General features: G+C 37.0%; 1 protein-coding gene and 1 long non-coding RNA gene across 2 annotated transcripts in view; one reads left to right on the forward strand and one right to left on the reverse strand.

Moving 5' to 3' along the window:
* LOC118352844 (uncharacterized) overlaps positions 1-589 on the reverse strand; it is a 49,674-nt gene extending 49,085 nt beyond the window's left edge. Inside the window, exon 1 of the long non-coding RNA XR_004810667.1 lies at positions 425-589. This is a non-coding gene — a long non-coding RNA (uncharacterized LOC118352844). The remainder of the gene's footprint in view (positions 1-424) is intronic.
* RAB8B (RAB8B, member RAS oncogene family) overlaps positions 1-16,073 on the forward strand; it is a 61,676-nt gene extending 45,603 nt beyond the window's left edge. Inside the window, exons 2-8 of the mRNA XM_025472578.3 lie at positions 565-625; positions 3,543-3,603; positions 5,453-5,530; positions 6,441-6,530; positions 7,723-7,788; positions 10,837-10,887; positions 11,679-16,073. Of these exons, the coding sequence (XP_025328363.1) occupies positions 565-625; positions 3,543-3,603; positions 5,453-5,530; positions 6,441-6,530; positions 7,723-7,788; positions 10,837-10,887; positions 11,679-11,771 (500 nt within the window). The 3' untranslated portion in view covers positions 11,772-16,073. The remainder of the gene's footprint in view (positions 1-564; positions 626-3,542; positions 3,604-5,452; positions 5,531-6,440; positions 6,531-7,722; positions 7,789-10,836; positions 10,888-11,678) is intronic.
* The last annotated feature ends 366 nt before the right edge of the window (positions 16,074-16,439 follow it).

The following is a 16,439-nucleotide window of genomic DNA, read 5'->3' on the forward strand; positions in this document are numbered from 1 at the left end:
ATGTTTAAAAAAATAAATGTACAAAAGATACTTGCTGGCTGTATAAAATAAATACGCAGATTTTCCCATTCTTGAACTGAAATAGGCAGGTTTGGGGGCTTGAGGTTTTGTTTTTTTCCTTAGCCAGTTGCAGATCCTAAAGAACACATGGAAGGAGATGGAGGAAGACATTGTAAAGAGGTCCCACGGTGATTTTTAGGGAAGGATGGGGCAGGAAAGGGGGTAGGAATCATTGTTTATATGTATTTCAGGAAGCAGAAAATATGGCATGTTCTCAGTCTATCTAAATTACGTAACTTTGAGGGATGTGATCCATTTGTATCAAAATAATGAAGCATATAATACATTGCATTTAACATGTGTGGGAATTCTTTGCAGAGTAATTAGCATTCCTTTCTTCAGCCTGTATTCAGAGGAAACATACCATTCACACCCTCTCTGTGTTCACATTTTCCAGTGCGTTGGAGAGCTTTTTTTTTTCAATAGAAATCTTTGTCCTTTTCCTAATAAGACTTGGATTATATTTGGAGAAATTTAGTATTTCTTTCTTTCTTCTTCTGGCAGGAATTGATTTTAAAATCAGGACGATAGAACTAGATGGAAAGAAAATTAAGCTTCAGATATGGTAAGTAAAAAATAAAAATAAAAAATTATACACGAAGTTTCTACCTTAATCAGGAATTGAAAGTGGGAATTAAAATGTGAATTGTGGTGAGTTAGAGGTAACTTATGATAAATAAAACATCTATTCCTTATCCGAACCAAGGGGAAGTGGGTAACTATTCAAAGGTTTCTCCACCAAGAATGGGAAGGTAAGGAATGATCTTACAGCTGAGAGAGATCTGAGACCTCATTCTTCCCAAACCCTAATTTTGTAGGGAAGGAAACCAAAATCTCAAGAGTGCATGCACTTTTTCATTGTAGTTGTTGCAGCTTTGAAAACAGATAAGGCAAGAGTAGTCAAGTGGTAGGAACCCTGAATGTGGGATCCCTGGGTGGCGGCAGCGGTTTGGCGCCTGCCTTTGGCCCAGGGCGCGATCCTGGAGACCCAGGATCGAATCCCACGTCAGGCTCCCAGTGCATGGAGCCTGCTTCTCCCTCTGCCTATGTCTCTGCCTCTCTCTCTCTCTCTCTATGACTATCATAAATAAATTAAAAAAAAAAAAAAAAGGAACCCTGAATGGGTTCTTCTATGGAAGTACAGATCTAGGTTCTAGGTTCTACCCCTGAACTGAGGGCTTGGGCCAATTGCTTCCCTTCTTAGGGCCTGTTTTTCCTCATTGGTAAATTGGTTGGTTAGCCTGAAGACATCTAAGTTCCCCTCCACATCTGACACTTTATATTTTCATGTTTCTTCTCTTTAAATAAAAAAATGGGGATCCCTGAGTAGCTCAGCGGTTTAGCGCCTGCCTTCGGCCCAGGGTGTGATCCTGGGGTCCTGGGATCGAGTCCCACATCAGGCTCCCTGTATGGAGCCTGCTTCTCCCTCTGCCTGTGTCTCTTCCTCTCTCTCTCTCTGTCTCTCATGAACAAATAAATAAAATAAAATAAAAAATGAGGACCACTGAACCGATCCAGTGTGTAATGATGACAGCAGTAGACAAAGCTTAGAAATTTAGAGCAGCATAGATTAAGAAGCAGATAGGGCAAAATAGTAAAGTAATTTATATCAGCTTTTTCCTTGGGCTCTCTTTCTTCTTTGAATCTCAGAACCAGGCTAGAACTAGAGCATGATATTGAAATCCACTAGTCCTTCTTTTACAGAGGAAGAACTTAAGACTTAGAGTGGTTAAGTCCATCAGAGAGCATCTGTCTGGGTCAATGATAAAGCTGGGATAATGACCCAAATATGGAGCATTGTGTCAGCTTCATATATTAGCCTAGTGTAGTGGTTCCCAGTATATTCGTTGGAAAACATGGTGAAGGTTACCATAGGTTTCCCTTTGCATCTATTGATATTCACTAAGAGGCCAGATACTTTAAAGATACTAAACTAAAAAAAATTTTTAAGGAGAACCAAAGAGAATTTCTGACTGTGCTGAACAGTCCTGAGCATAGCACCAAGAAGCATTTCTAGGAGCCTGTGGGCAGTCAGCTAGCAGTCAGCTAATTAGAACTTAATATAACATCATAGCACTATTTATCAATACTCTCAACAGCAATAGACTACATTCAGTTTTCACAGCCTACATTTAGTATGGCAGGGTTTTTCCTCCATCCTTACTGCAGAGCTGGTTCTAAATAAAGTAGTATGTTAGACCAAAATAGTTGGTTGGCTCAAAGTTACTTGGCTTCTGTTTTCCCCATGATGTGTTTGCCATATACCAAACTCCGGTGCCCTGGGTATCTAATCCTGACCAGTGAGAGAATGACAAGATAAGATGAATACTGTGGTGGGGAGCCTGGCCCTGTCCTAAGCAGCTGAGACCTAAGATGCTTAAGGGTGTTCAAGGTTCTGAGCTATTTAGTGGTTTAGTGGTAGGCCATAGCCCACCTGAGCCTGTTACCTCTTCTGCAGAATGAGGATGGGGGTCCTACCACTATACTGGGCTGTGATGGGCATCATGTGAGCACAGATGAAAGTATTTTGTGAGGTATAGATGAATGTTAAGGTATTTATTAATGTTTTTGATTTGTTATATTTCCCTTGGGCCTCCATCTCTTGTTTGGGTTGGTATGCATCAGAATTATAGTATATTTCCACAAATGCCTCTCTCTCCCCTGCAATTAAATTGTACAATTTAGTTTGCCTTAGTAGCACAGGGAGTGGTTGTGCGTGGCAAATTTAGAAATACTGATTTTCCCAGATACCAAAGAAATTTGACTCCCTTTAGAGGGATTGTTTCAATCAACGTAATGAGAAATTTCTGAATTTTTCCGAATGTATTTTAAGAGAATGCCATCAGCCAAAAAGCAAGAATACATGAAAGCTTATGTAATTTTGAGGTGGTATTCATATTTTAAAATCTTTGGAAACATTGTCAACCATTATGTGTGAAACTCCAGGCTCCCATTTAATCCCAGGCTCTATAACTGAAAAAGTTCTTGAGGAGATCCATTTGAGTGTGCTCTGCTGAGCAGAATTTACACAGTAGTAAGTCCAGCCCAAATGCTTGCTTTGTACAAAAATCAGACTTTCAGTCAAGAGAGCAAAATGCCTTAATCATTAGGCATTTATAAAAAGAATTATAACTACCTACAGGGATCCAAGAATTTAGAACTATTCTCTATTCTCTCCCACGTGTGTTTGACTAATAGAACATGCCAGTTCCTAGCAGGGCCATGTATTTTCCTGTTGCTGCTTTTATCATGAAGGTCCAAGTTTCCCACCAGAGTCATTGTGAGCTCCTGACAGGCCCCTGTGGCCACCTCCGCCTCCAGCTCACAGACACACAGCAGGCTCTCCTGGTGTCCCATTCCCCTTTCCCTTGAAACCACTGCTTTTGTGAGCAGACCAGAATTCTATCCACAGCTTAAGATTTCTCTTCAGTGATGCTGGTGATAACTTTTAAAACCACTCTCTCCTTTGTTTCAAATTTTAGGGACACAGCAGGTCAGGAAAGATTTCGAACCATTACAACAGCATATTATAGAGGAGCCATGGTGAGTGTGTTTAAGGGTTTTATAACTCTTCAAGTGAAAGTAAAACATGAATATTCATTTGTCAAGTTCATAGGATCCAAGCTAGAGTCTGGTACAATGGGGGAGATAGGTTTGGGGATATGGAAACAAGACATTTAAAGGCTTTTTGTTGGTTTTTTTTTTTTAATGTTCTTTGTTTAGTAACTGCATGTTTTGCCATTGGTCTTCATAATATTAATCAGGTAATTAACTTGTAGATGTTTTGGAACTCCTGCATATGTTCTGAGCGATTGTATATTTTTGCAAAAGCTGGGAGACCAGTTAAAGACAATGACAGTAATTCAGGTAAAGGCTAATAGATGAGAATATGAATAAGGCCATGCATGAGAGTTGGAGGGTCAGAATCGGGCGATATTGTGGTTGTCAGGCCTACAGGACTTAGTGACTCCCTGGCTATGAGGAGGTAACTCCCAGGGGTCTGCTTGGGCTGGCTGGCAGGGTTCTATTGCCCTTTAACAAAACGAGAATACAAAGAGGAAGACAAGACTTAGAGGGGACAAAGACAAGCTTGTGTTTTACTCAGTTGAATTTTGGTGACCACACGGGACATTTGGGGGCTGCTATCCGGTCATTGGTCTTCAAAGCACATCTGACCCTGTCTATCTCTTTCATTTCATCATGTGCCCTTCTCTGTCGGATCTGTGCACTCTTACCAAGCTGACTTTCTTTCACTCAGTCCAGTGAGTTCTGGGCCATTCTGGTCAGCAGGATACTCACATTTCTGTTGGTGTTGGTACGGTGGCTTTCCCTTTCACCCCAGCCTCAATTCCATTGCCCAGTTCAAGTCTGCTCAGACTTCAGGTCTTGGCTTTACTGTCATTTTCTCAGGGAAGACTTCCCTGACCAACCCATCCCCTCAACCAGATTAGATCGGCATTTGTACTCAAAACTCCCCATACTTCTTTATAGTAGTTGTCAATGTTAAAACAAATTGAATAATTATTGGTTTATTGTTTTCTTTGCTAGCCGTCCATGAGAGAGGAAGGGGCCTTGTCTGTCTTCTTCACTGCGAGTAGCACAACATATAGTATAAGGCACATAGTACGTGCTCACTAAATACTTGTTGAGTGGATAGACAGGTACATCTAGCACTTAACACAGGAGTGTGGTCTAGTGATAACAGATTTTGGAATAGTTAGCATACAAGTGTCAGTTGATATATTTAGAAGATAAACCTTTTAGAAATAGAAGATATGATGGCCTTTAAAAATATGATGACAATGCCTTTCCTTAAACCTGTATAACAAATGTATTATAAAAAAATGTATTATATTTTAAGTGTCTATGATTTATGTAGACAGTGACACTTTGAACAGCCCATATAAGAAATAATTTTTTTAAGTGAAAAAAGAAATAATTTTAAAGCGGTATGGATCTGATCTTAGTACAGAAGTAAGAAACAAGACATTTCTACTTGCAATAAACAAGTACACAACAGAAGTGATTATCTCTTTCTCTCATCACTATCTCTGTTTTAACTTAAACACTCCTTCAACTCTAGTTGGTGCTGATTCTTATCACATGCAGTCAGATATAAAAGGTGTATCACCTTTACCATAATCACTAATTCATTAAAGGTTAACAGTAGAAATGTTTACAGACTATTTATTTACATGGTGTGATAGTGTAAGAATTTATTTATTTATTTTTCCTTCTTTGTACTTTAAAATTTTTATTACAAATCCCTTTTAATTAAAAAGATAAAATAAAGGACAAACAAAAGGTTTCTGGAGGGTAGGAGTACACTGACATTATATTCTATAACTTTAAGATATATGAAATACTAAATAAAGTTTTTTTTTCCTTACAGGGAATTATGCTGGTCTATGACATCACAAATGAAAAGTCCTTTGACAATATTAAAAATTGGATAAGAAACATCGAAGAGGTATGTATGGGAGGAGAATGATGATAGTAGAGAGGAGTCCTGCTGGGTGCTTGCTAAGGGCTCCTTCTGTCTCTGGAAGCGGCAGCTGAGCTGCTGAGAAGTAGGGCATGGGCAGGTCAGGCCCTCTTGTTCTGAGAGCACCACAAACAGAGTGATCTCTGGTGCTGCCAGTCCGACCACTGTCAGACGGGGAGGTACAGAGAGAGGAGCAGTTTCACAGAATTTTAAACTTGGGCCAGATCTTGAAAATACTTTAATACAAGTCCCTAGGTTACACATGAAAAAACTGAGGCCAGAAAGAAGGGACTTGTGCTCCTATAGCTTTAGCATCTGACTCCCAGAAAGATATCTCTTTATTCTAGCAACTTATCATTTTTCCTTTCTAACATTTTCTCCATCGTAGATATTTGAAATTTGTTTTAATTCCAGGTTGATTGGTATTAAGATTTTTTTTTATGTCTTTGACATTACAGAAAGAAATCTGACTTTAAAGTCATTTTGTACACATTTATATTAACTTACATGATTTAATATTTTGTGTAGTTCAGAATCCAGAATACTTTCTCCATTGGCTCACTCACTACTATTTTCTTTTCTTCTTTGTCCCAAACTAATATTTGGAAGTTTTGTTGTTGGATAACCATAGATTTTATTTCTGTTTGTTCATGTACAAAAAAAAGGCCTAAAAATGGCTGCAAGCCTTTGGGGGAAAAGTTTGCATAGGCTCTTTGCTGTAGCTTTTCCCTCCTCCCATCTTTTAAATTTTTCTCTGCATCAGCCCTTGTGTTGAGCAAAAGATTATTTGTCTTATTATTAAATTTATGGATGTTTCTGACAGGTTAGGATTTGTTTATTGAATAACTGTGTTTTGCTCAGGCTGTTTTTATAACATACGATTTTCTCCTTGCAGCATGCCTCTTCAGATGTTGAAAGAATGATCCTGGGTAACAAATGTGATATGAATGACAAAAGACAAGTGTCAAAAGAAAGAGGAGAGAAGGTAAATTTGAACCGAATGCATGAAGATTGGAACCTATTCACATGAAGCATTCATTTCCTCAGTATTACTTAATTATTGATTTCAGTGTGAAAATTATCTGTATTTTAATCCTTTAAAAAAACAACAAAGAGATGTAATCCATACTTGAATGGTATGAATTAGTATTCAAGATCCAGCTCCATATACTGTGTAGTCATGACTCATTCCTGAAGAATTTGCTGTTTTCTGGGAGATACAAATTGCTCCTTTTTCAAATTCCTGCAGCTTTAGAGTTCAGGCTCTTTTCTTCCACATCTGTGTGAAAATGCCCAGTTTTAAAGATCAAGTAAATCATTCTCTTCAAATAAAAGTAATAAGATAGGAGAAATTTAAACAGTAATCATTTCCAATTCATTATTTTTTTCCTAAGAATATTTTACTCCATATTAGATTTAGGTCATTATGGATAAACTACTTTAAGTTACCAAACTGTGGGTGTCATTTATAGGCATTTCTCTATTTTGTTATCCTGAAAAATAGCAAGAGTGTATTACATGTACATATTTACTCCCATGACATTTTTCTAAATTAGCTTAGAGGCTTCAGTTTTTAAATCTTGGAATTTTGCTTTAGCCTTTTTTTAGTGATACATGCAATATATATTTTGTTTTTAAATCTGTCTGCAAAGTTTTTTTCCCTTAAGAACGTTCATTTAATCTTGTTATTTTAAATGAACTGGGAGCTTTTTGGAGTAGATAGAAATAGAAACTAAATAAAAACAAAAAGCAGTGCGTGCTCAGTATTTAAAGCTTTCATTCTTTTATGTACCAATTTATTAACAAATAATAAGTCAGTATAGTAACCATTGGAGAGTTGTACTTTGGGTCAGGTAAAAGGGATCAGTGAAATCCCCAATTAATGATAAGAGCGGGTATGTGTCTCATGGTTTTTCTTGTAAATATATTAGAGAGCTAAAGTATAATAGAAAAAAAGAATTACTTAAGTTATGTTTTGAGTTGAAGTGCTGCCATTTTATTTATGATGATTAAGTGAGATGTCTACATTTCAAACATAGAAAGCAAAGAAATTATGGACCACAAGAGTTCTCCACTAGATCCTCTACCTTTGAGACTTTGAACAACCTAGAAGATGGAAATGCTTTTTATATACTGAAGTAACTTGAATGGAATTTAAATGTCTGTTTGCCTTTCAGTTAGCAATTGACTATGGGATTAAATTCTTGGAGACAAGTGCAAAATCCAGTACAAACGTAGAGGAGGTAAGAAGGAAACTTTCCATGATTTATTATGTGGTAGCATTAGAGCTTAGGTCTCTGTGTTCAAGTGGTCCTCCAAGACTTGTCATTTTCTTAGTGAATGCCTTCTGTGAGCTCCACCTCCATTTTGTGAACTTTTATGCTTCTAACTTTTATTGTGGACCCAGGTTGTTGAATTTCTAGCACCCAGCTCCCACGTGGGCTATAGGAGATTGCTCAGTTAAGATTCACTGAACAGAAGGTAGAAGGTCCTTCAAGTTCAGCTTTGACCTTTGTTGGGGAAGCCAGAAATCCTGTACTTGCCGACCAAGCACTGTGTTCTGCTTATTTATCATGGTTCATGTCATCCTTTAGTAGCCTATAGCAGGAGAATCTTAATTACTTTCATGTCTGTACTCTCTCAAGAGAGAATTAAACTGATTATTTAACAGATTCCCTAAGATTAAGCATGACAAATTGTAACACAACAGCCGTTAGTAGAAACAAGCATGTTTATCAGAGATTAGTTTTTTTTTAAAAGATTTTATTTATTTATTCATGAAAGACACAGAGAGAGAGAGGCAGAAACATAGGCAGAGGGAGAAGCAGGCTCCCCGCAGGGAGCCCGATGTGGGACTCGATCCCAGGACTAGGATCATGCCCTGAGCCGAAGGCAAGAGCTCAACTGCTGAGCCATTCAGGCATCCCTATCAGAGATTAGTTTTAATAAATTTTCAGTAAGTGAACTGTTAAAGACAACCAAATCATCCAGAGTCTTCTAAGAATAGATTTTCTTTACAAAGGGCAGAATTGTTGATAATATTTTCTTTCTTTAAAACATTTTATAGGGGTGCCTGTGTAGCTCAGTCAGTTAAGCGTCTGCCTTTGGCTCAGGTCATGATCCCAGGATCCTGGGATCGAGCCCTGTATCAGGCTCTCTGCTCAGGGGAGAGCCTGCTTCTCCCTCTCCCTCTGCCTGCTGCTCCCCCTGCTTGTGCACACACGTGCTCTCTTTCTCTCTGTCAAATAAAATCTTAAAAAATATATTTTAAACTGGTCGTAAAAATGATACATGTGTGTTAATACATATAATTCAATAAACTGTAATATTAATGGTTTTGTAGACATTCAATTTCTTAGGTTACTCACCATTTATCATAACATTATGGCTAAAAAATCGACATTTAAATTACTTTATTGGCTAGGGCACACTGATCTGAACTTTTTGTTTTCAATAACTAATACTAATTTTTCAGGTTGGCTAATGGATGTTAGGAAACAGGAAGCTTCTGTTGATTTATTTACACAAGCATAGATAAGCAGAAAAATACTTCCTCCTGCTTACCACAAAAGGATTTCCTTCCGTCAGAAAGAGGGGAGCCTCTTAAGTAGAAGTAGGAGAAAATTTGTTCACTGAGATGGCCTAGATTGGGTTGCTCTCACAAAGTGAACTCCATACCCTGGCTTGATGGAGCAGGCTTAGTCTCTGTGGCTGTACCCTGATCACAATCTGTGGCTTACAGAGAGCTTTGAGTTATGGAAGTACAGAGCGGGGAGGTGCCCAAGCTGCTTATTTTGACCAGGTATTCGACAGAAATTAGGACTTTTCCCCGAGCTTTATTTTAGTGTAGTTAGCTTTTCATAAAAACTGGGATCAGCTTCTTTAGAAATTTAGATTCAGAGGTGACCAGTGTGACAGTAGAACATTGATAATAAGTGATAATAGTGGTTATCATTGTTTCTGTTCGACTTGATTGGACATAATCTTTCTGCTGAACATCTTTGGGGGGCATCAGGAGTGGTTGGGGACAAAGAGACTGACAGTTATGGGTTTAGCATGGGGACAACTGAAGATTCTTTAAGAGTCTTGGCTCTGTAGAGGTCACTTGCAAGGTACACTCAGTGGAGCATGCAACTCTTGATCTTGGGGTTGTGAGTTCAAGCCCCACACTGGGTGTAGAGATTACTTAAAATCTTTTTTTAAAAAGTCTTGGCTCTGTAGAAACAAAGTAGAGATGGTAGGTTTAAAAAAATGTTTGGTCTGGGTCAAGAGGCACTAGGCACAAAATGTCACTGAGATTAATCAGATTTGTCCTATTTGAACTGATTTCCACAGTGAGGAATTTAGCTGAGCTAAGACAGAAGATGATATAATTCTCAGATACAAGAATGAAAACAATTTGAAAGAGAGGAGATTGGGGATAAAAGAGATTTTTGTGAAAATGGATTCTAAAACTAGAGTAGTACATAATTATTCATTTGATTATTGAACAGAGATATTCAGCATCTCGAAAACAAGGCACTGTGCCCTGCTTTGAGGACCTGGGGTGACTGAGAGTCTCTGCCCCCCTACCCCCAACCCTGGTGCTTTTGGTGTACTGAGGAAGCCACCTATGACTCAACAAATGTCACATTAGGAACCTGTGCTAGATATAATGTGCAGAAAATATTTGATGACTGAATGAATGTCAGTTTTTTTTTTAATTTTTAGTTTATTTATTTTAGAGAAAGAAAGAGCATGGATGTATGAGCAGGGGGAGGAGCAGAGGGAAGAGAGGGAGAGGGAGATAATCTCCAGCAGACTCCAGAGCCTGACTCTGGGCTCAGTCCCACAATCCCAAGATCAAGGCCTGATCTGAAACCAAGAATCAGATGCTCAACTGACTGAGCCACCCAGGCGCCCCATGACTGACAGTTTTGTGATATCATTGAAAAATAAGATACAGTATTCACATGTGGACTGTGATTAAGGTTCTGTTCTTTCTTAATTAAGTATCAAATGTGGGCAGCCCAGGTGGCTCAGTGGTTTTGCACTGCCTTTGGCGTAGGGGGTGATCCTAGAGACCCTGGATTGAGTCCCGCATCGGGCTCCTTCATGGAGCCTGCTTCTCCCTCTGCCTGTGTCTCTGCCTCTCTCTCTCTCTCTCTCTCTCTGGGTCTCTCATGAATAAATAAATAAAATTTAAAAAAAAAGTATCAGATGTCTTATAATGAAATAATGAAAAAGTTCTACATTTCTACTTAAGACTATATTATAAATATTTATTAATACAATTTTTGGTTTACCTTTAGGCATTTTTTACACTTGCACGAGATATAATGACAAAACTCAACAGAAAAATGGTTTGTATCACTTATAATTTTTATTTGCATTATGCTATTTGTTAAATTTGTTCTCTTATTTTTGCTGTTTATTTATTTGATCAATAGGATAGGCCTGATGATAATATATTCACACTGACTCATTTCTTTCCTGACCCATATTCACCTGGTTGAAGCTTGATTCTTATTTCTATTTCTTCAAGTTTCTTTTAAACTGCAGCTGCTTCTGTTTTTTCATCTGACTCTTTAGGTGGTCTTTAATAGAATTTTGAGCAGAATAATTAGATTAATAATGACATGAAATGATCTAGCTTGGTTTTCATGTGACAGATATTTGTATCTATATATGAATATGATCTTAAAGTTGCTAAAGTTCACTTAAATTAGAAATGATGTCAGTGACAAATCATTAGGACCACCTTGAAAGTTTGTTTTCATCAGAATCCTGAATATAATTGTATACCTTACATTAGCAACTCTTTTTACCTCTGGCAAGAGTTTTGCCTATACCTGTATCTTAACATTAGCCTTGAAACTTAACACTCCATTGGCTGTAATTTCTCTGAACTGGAAATAGGAGCTTCGCATCTAATATATTATTAATATAAAAGATGCTATCCTAAAAATATTTTTCTCATCTTAATCCACTTCCAAAGATACTGACAACATCAAAGCCTGATGAGTTCCCTTTCTAATAAAATACTCTATGGAATACACATTTGTGGTGTGGTTTGATGCTTGTATGTTTTAAATAATTGAGATCAAACCACGAAACTTTTATTTCCTTGGTAATTTTATGTTCCCTTTTTTAGAATGACAGCAATTCATCAGGTTCAGGTGGACCAGTGAAAATAACAGAGAACCGATCAAAGAAGACCAGTTTCTTCCGTTGTTCACTACTTTGATGAACTCTTTCTGAGAGACTGCAGCACACCTAAAGGACCCTTTCCTGCTTCTCTGAAAGCACAGGTCAGCCAGCCTCAGAATCACACCACCCGGCTGCTGCTGAGAGCACCACTGAACCTAGACTTCCCGACACAGAATGCCACATGGTTTCCAGCCTTCTAGAAGGTCTATCAAGATAACAGGCTCCTTTTTTCAAACATGGAAGCAATGAAGTGGAGACATGCGCAGGACTTAACTTGTTTCTTCTTTGGTTTGTCCCAGAAAGCTGCTATCTTTTCTTTTTCACTTTGCACATCAGTGTTAGTCTGTCCCTGCTACAGCACAGTCTCAGACTCGGATTTGCACACTTTTGCCTCCTGAAGTTCCAGACAAATTTGTGCACTTGGGGATGTTTGAAAAAAGCAAAACATTTAAAGCAGAGGTTAATTTACTAAAATTAAAAGATGTTTGGTGTGGTTCATGTGGCCAAATGTTATTGCATTGACAGAATTTTTTTAAGGGCTCTAATTTGTGATTTCCTTAAATAAGAATCATTGAATTCTGATCAAATTGATCTTAAAAATGTCCATCTATTCATCAGAGGCCACAATTCCTTTATTTCTTCAGGTAGTTTAGAGTTTTGCTTCATTCCTGACCTTTTTGCCAGAGAGTTTGGGTAGCTGACTAAGTCACTTTTTCATTGGCTACCTCTGTCTAATCAATAGAAGCTACATTTGGAAATTACCTTAATCTCACTTTTCCTGGGGTATTTACTATTTTTTCCTGTTTGACCAATTGTAACCACTCAGTTATCAAAAACAATGTATTTGAAGATTGTTGTCCATTTCTAATTGTGAACTTCTTGAGCTGATATTTTACATAGGCAGAGAGATGTACTATTTAGGTTTTATTTTAGCATCTTATTGTGGTTCTGTTATATGGGCATCGTAATATATGCAATATATTTTTTCTTAAGTTCACTCTTTAGCTTGCCGGTTTCATTTGTAATACCCAGTTCCTACTGTGATCCCTGTCTGCAAAAGTTAAGTATTAGATTTAGACTTTTTTTGTAGAAAATTTAACCTATAGGGAGAGAGAGACTAACTTGTTGATATAAATTTAATAGAGATAACTCTTAGTAATGGTGAACAGAATTATTTTTTATTGTTTTTATTTGGGCTTTTTTTTTTTTTAAACAAAGGTAATTAGACCTAGTGCAGCCTCTAGGAAAAGTCTTGCCTTTTCGTTAGAGAAAATATGAGCAAGGTTTCCATTTTAAAACAGCTGTTTTTGAATGCGTAGAACCCAGTTCCATCTGTTCAGGTTCATTGTTATAGAACTCGGTCCAGTCATTTGGGCCAAAGCCAACCAAAAGCTTAGCTGCCTTTCTCGCCAGACACTGGTACTGGTATACCTTTTGTAGATGAAACCTTCACATAAGGAAAAAAATGGTATTTAGCATTAACTTATGTGCCAAATTCAGATCATCTTGTCGTTGCTGTTATTCTAGCCTTTCAGCGTCATAATACAGAAGGGAGTGATGAATAGGTAATTAGGGAAATGAATCCTGTCAATAATTACTCTTCCTCTTAGGCCTTTTGTGTTTCATGAAGGTTACCATCATACCATCATGCTTGATAGTTTAGAGGGGAGATGAAAATGGAAATGGATTGTTTGTTACCACAGAGCATCGTGCTTCAGATTAAGACGTAGTGTTAGAATGCTTGGACCAGTCAAACCTTTACTACTTGTTTGAAAACTTCTGTACAGCTTAGCGGCGGCAGATAGACCAGAGCTAGTTTTGATGGATACACTAAACTTAATGTTGACAAATTTCAGCCTTCTTGATTCTTTTGTTTTGTTTTTTGTATTTACCTATAGGCTTAAAGGCACCTGTTGGTATCCCAGTATAATCAGTAGTTGCTTGGTTGGAAGTTGATTGTACATCTACCATTTTAAAATTAGATGCATTTTTGGAAAGGAAAAGTAATCTTAGAAACATCTTGTATTTACTAATTTTCTGAAAAAGATCCAAGCAGTTGAGCTTTCTGAACGGTAACGAAGTACTTTGTAAAAGGCAAGTGCTAGGACACCATGAATGAATGTAATCCTCCTAGTAATTTACCTCTGACTATTTGGTGTCTTAACACTTTGGTTTATATCTCAGGGGTTGTCTGCAAACCAAAACTGACATATTCTGTGGTTAGCTTTTTTTCTTTCTTTCTTTCTTTTTTGTTAAACACAGTGCTTTGCTTTTGTTTCATTCCTTCTCTCTTCTTTTGTCTTACGTGGGTTAATAATTAGTCTCCATGAAATTCCCTTTGAAAGAGCCTGTAAAAGTTAGAAGAGTCTAAAAGTGCTCTTTGAAGTAGCAGCAACTTGGGGGGATACGCTCTGTTATATAGAAATAAATCGTCCTTGCTATTTTCTTACATTTAGCTTTGCTAAATTGTATATAATTTGAGCTAAGACCATAGGAAATTCACTTTCTGCATGGTAAAATGACCCAATAAATATTCCACTTTGCTTAATAATGTACATAGAGTGCATTATTTTTTCTATTGGTAGATGAATTTAGTGACAGATAACTGTCTGTTCCCTGCTGAAACTGAAGAAATCTAGTTTTGTGTGAACATGTTTGTGGTCTAATGGATAAGGTACATGAAGACTTTTGCAGCAGTATTAGTGGTTCGGTGGCTGCACTTTATTATCAGTGTGCTAATTTTTGACAATGATTGGACTAGACCTTTTCAAATAGAGTCTGAGGATATCAGACACTGAAAATGTGCTGTAACTCAGTAGCATGTAAACCAGTTGACTGTAAAACGTTTCACTGGGAATTTATTTTAGCTATGTTTTATTTCATACAGATTAAGAGAAAATAATCCACCTGTGCATTGGTTAGGAGATGCCACAGGGTTTCTTACTATTTACATGAACATTTTGTGCAGTCTTTGTTATAAATGTTCAGAAGACTATACTCTTTACTTTGAAGGACTATTTTTTAATTATACCTCATTTAGCTAACTAGTATTCTAATACCTGGTAGAAAACCGGTGAGCCAGCCTTTAAGCATCCAACACCGTTTAGATTACATGTTTTGTTTTGGACTAAAGACATCATTGGAAAAGGTAGGAGATAGTTTACTCTAGAATAGAACATACATGTCATATCCACTAGTGCAAAAAAAGGTATGATCTCCCTGTCTCCATTAAGAAATTTAGTTGTGCAATATAGATGAACATTTGCAGAAATTTCTAAGTAAGAGATTATAACTCCATTTTACAGATTCTGAATGCTGAGAATCTGTATTAAGACTTATAAACTTTTTCCTGTGAACAGTAAGTGATGCATTTAAGCAGACCTTTTTTTTTTTCTAATTCATGACTTAGATTTCTTTATAAATTTAGTACTTAATCTTTAAAGATGAGCTTCTAAGCTTCAAATTTTAAAACAGCATTTCATTATGTTGGTTTACTTATCTCAGATTTTAAGCACTCATTTTTGCTGTCAGGGTTTTTAGAATTTTTCTTTTAACAGAAAGGACATTCCTTTTTCCCTTCTTGTTATATCCAAAGAAGGGAGGGAAATGGAATGTCTAAAAATGAAGTTCCTTGTCCTAGAGGGACCTAGAGGGATAGGATATGCTAATAAAATTTTAAATCCCGGCACAATTTTACAGAAAATCAGTCTTTTTTTTAGATTAATAAAATTAATGGGAGTCCTGTTTAGGATGAAAAAATTCTAAATGACTGAACTTTACAGAAGTGAAAATTAGCAAATTAGTTTAAACTAGTTTAAACATCCCCATTAGTTTAGGGGTGTTTTCAAATTTTACTTCATTTTTTGAAATGCTTGTGCCATATGCAGTTACATTTATTATTGCCAAGAACTAATAGAACTTCTTGTTTCATTTTCTTACCTTTTTAAAAATGTGAATTTATTATAATTCATTCCTATGGCCTTACAGATGGGTTTTATTTTGTTTGTTTGCAGCTGACACTGCAGTTTCTTTAGTGCAACATGCCATAAACTATTTGACTAAAATCATGCCCCTAATGGGAAATACCTAGTTTTTCCATAGAATTATCCTTCTGTGTACGTTTCAGCTTATTTTATTTTTGCTTCAACAGCTTAATGTGAAAAGCTCCTGCAGATAAAGTGAACCTGTCATGTGGTTAATCTTGTTTAAGCCAATTCATTAACTGTATACTGATACTGATGCTGTGGTTTTGTTTTGTTTTTTTTTAATGGATTTTATTCCAGGTGAACTTTTTTTTACAATAATGTTCGTCTAAAATAAAAACTACGTAATCAAAATACTCATGACTCTGAAATGGATTACACATTTTAAAAATGTTTCTTCAAATTTGCTCTAAGTGTGTGATTCAAACCCTGGTAGGCTTGAGATATTTTAGCAAACTTACCTGAGTTGTGTGAAGACTCAGAAAAATGGCCAGATCTCCTGCAAATATACAGAGGTGATTCTGTTACAGAGCTGCATCCTTAAAGTGATCATCCTTCCCTTCTTAGTCCTTGCAAGTTTAGTTTCTGTTGCTTGGTTTTGACTTTCAAATGCCACAGACTGAGGTCCCAGCCCTGTCACTGATCTAACACTATGCACGTTCCCAATCCTAGCCTTCAGCATTCATCCCCACTGCCATTTTGAACCTTCACTGTTCTTAAGC

Source organism: Canis lupus, chromosome 30 (genome assembly GCF_003254725.2).
Source record: "Canis lupus dingo isolate Sandy chromosome 30, ASM325472v2, whole genome shotgun sequence".
NCBI classification, from domain to species: domain Eukaryota; kingdom Metazoa; phylum Chordata; class Mammalia; order Carnivora; family Canidae; genus Canis; species Canis lupus.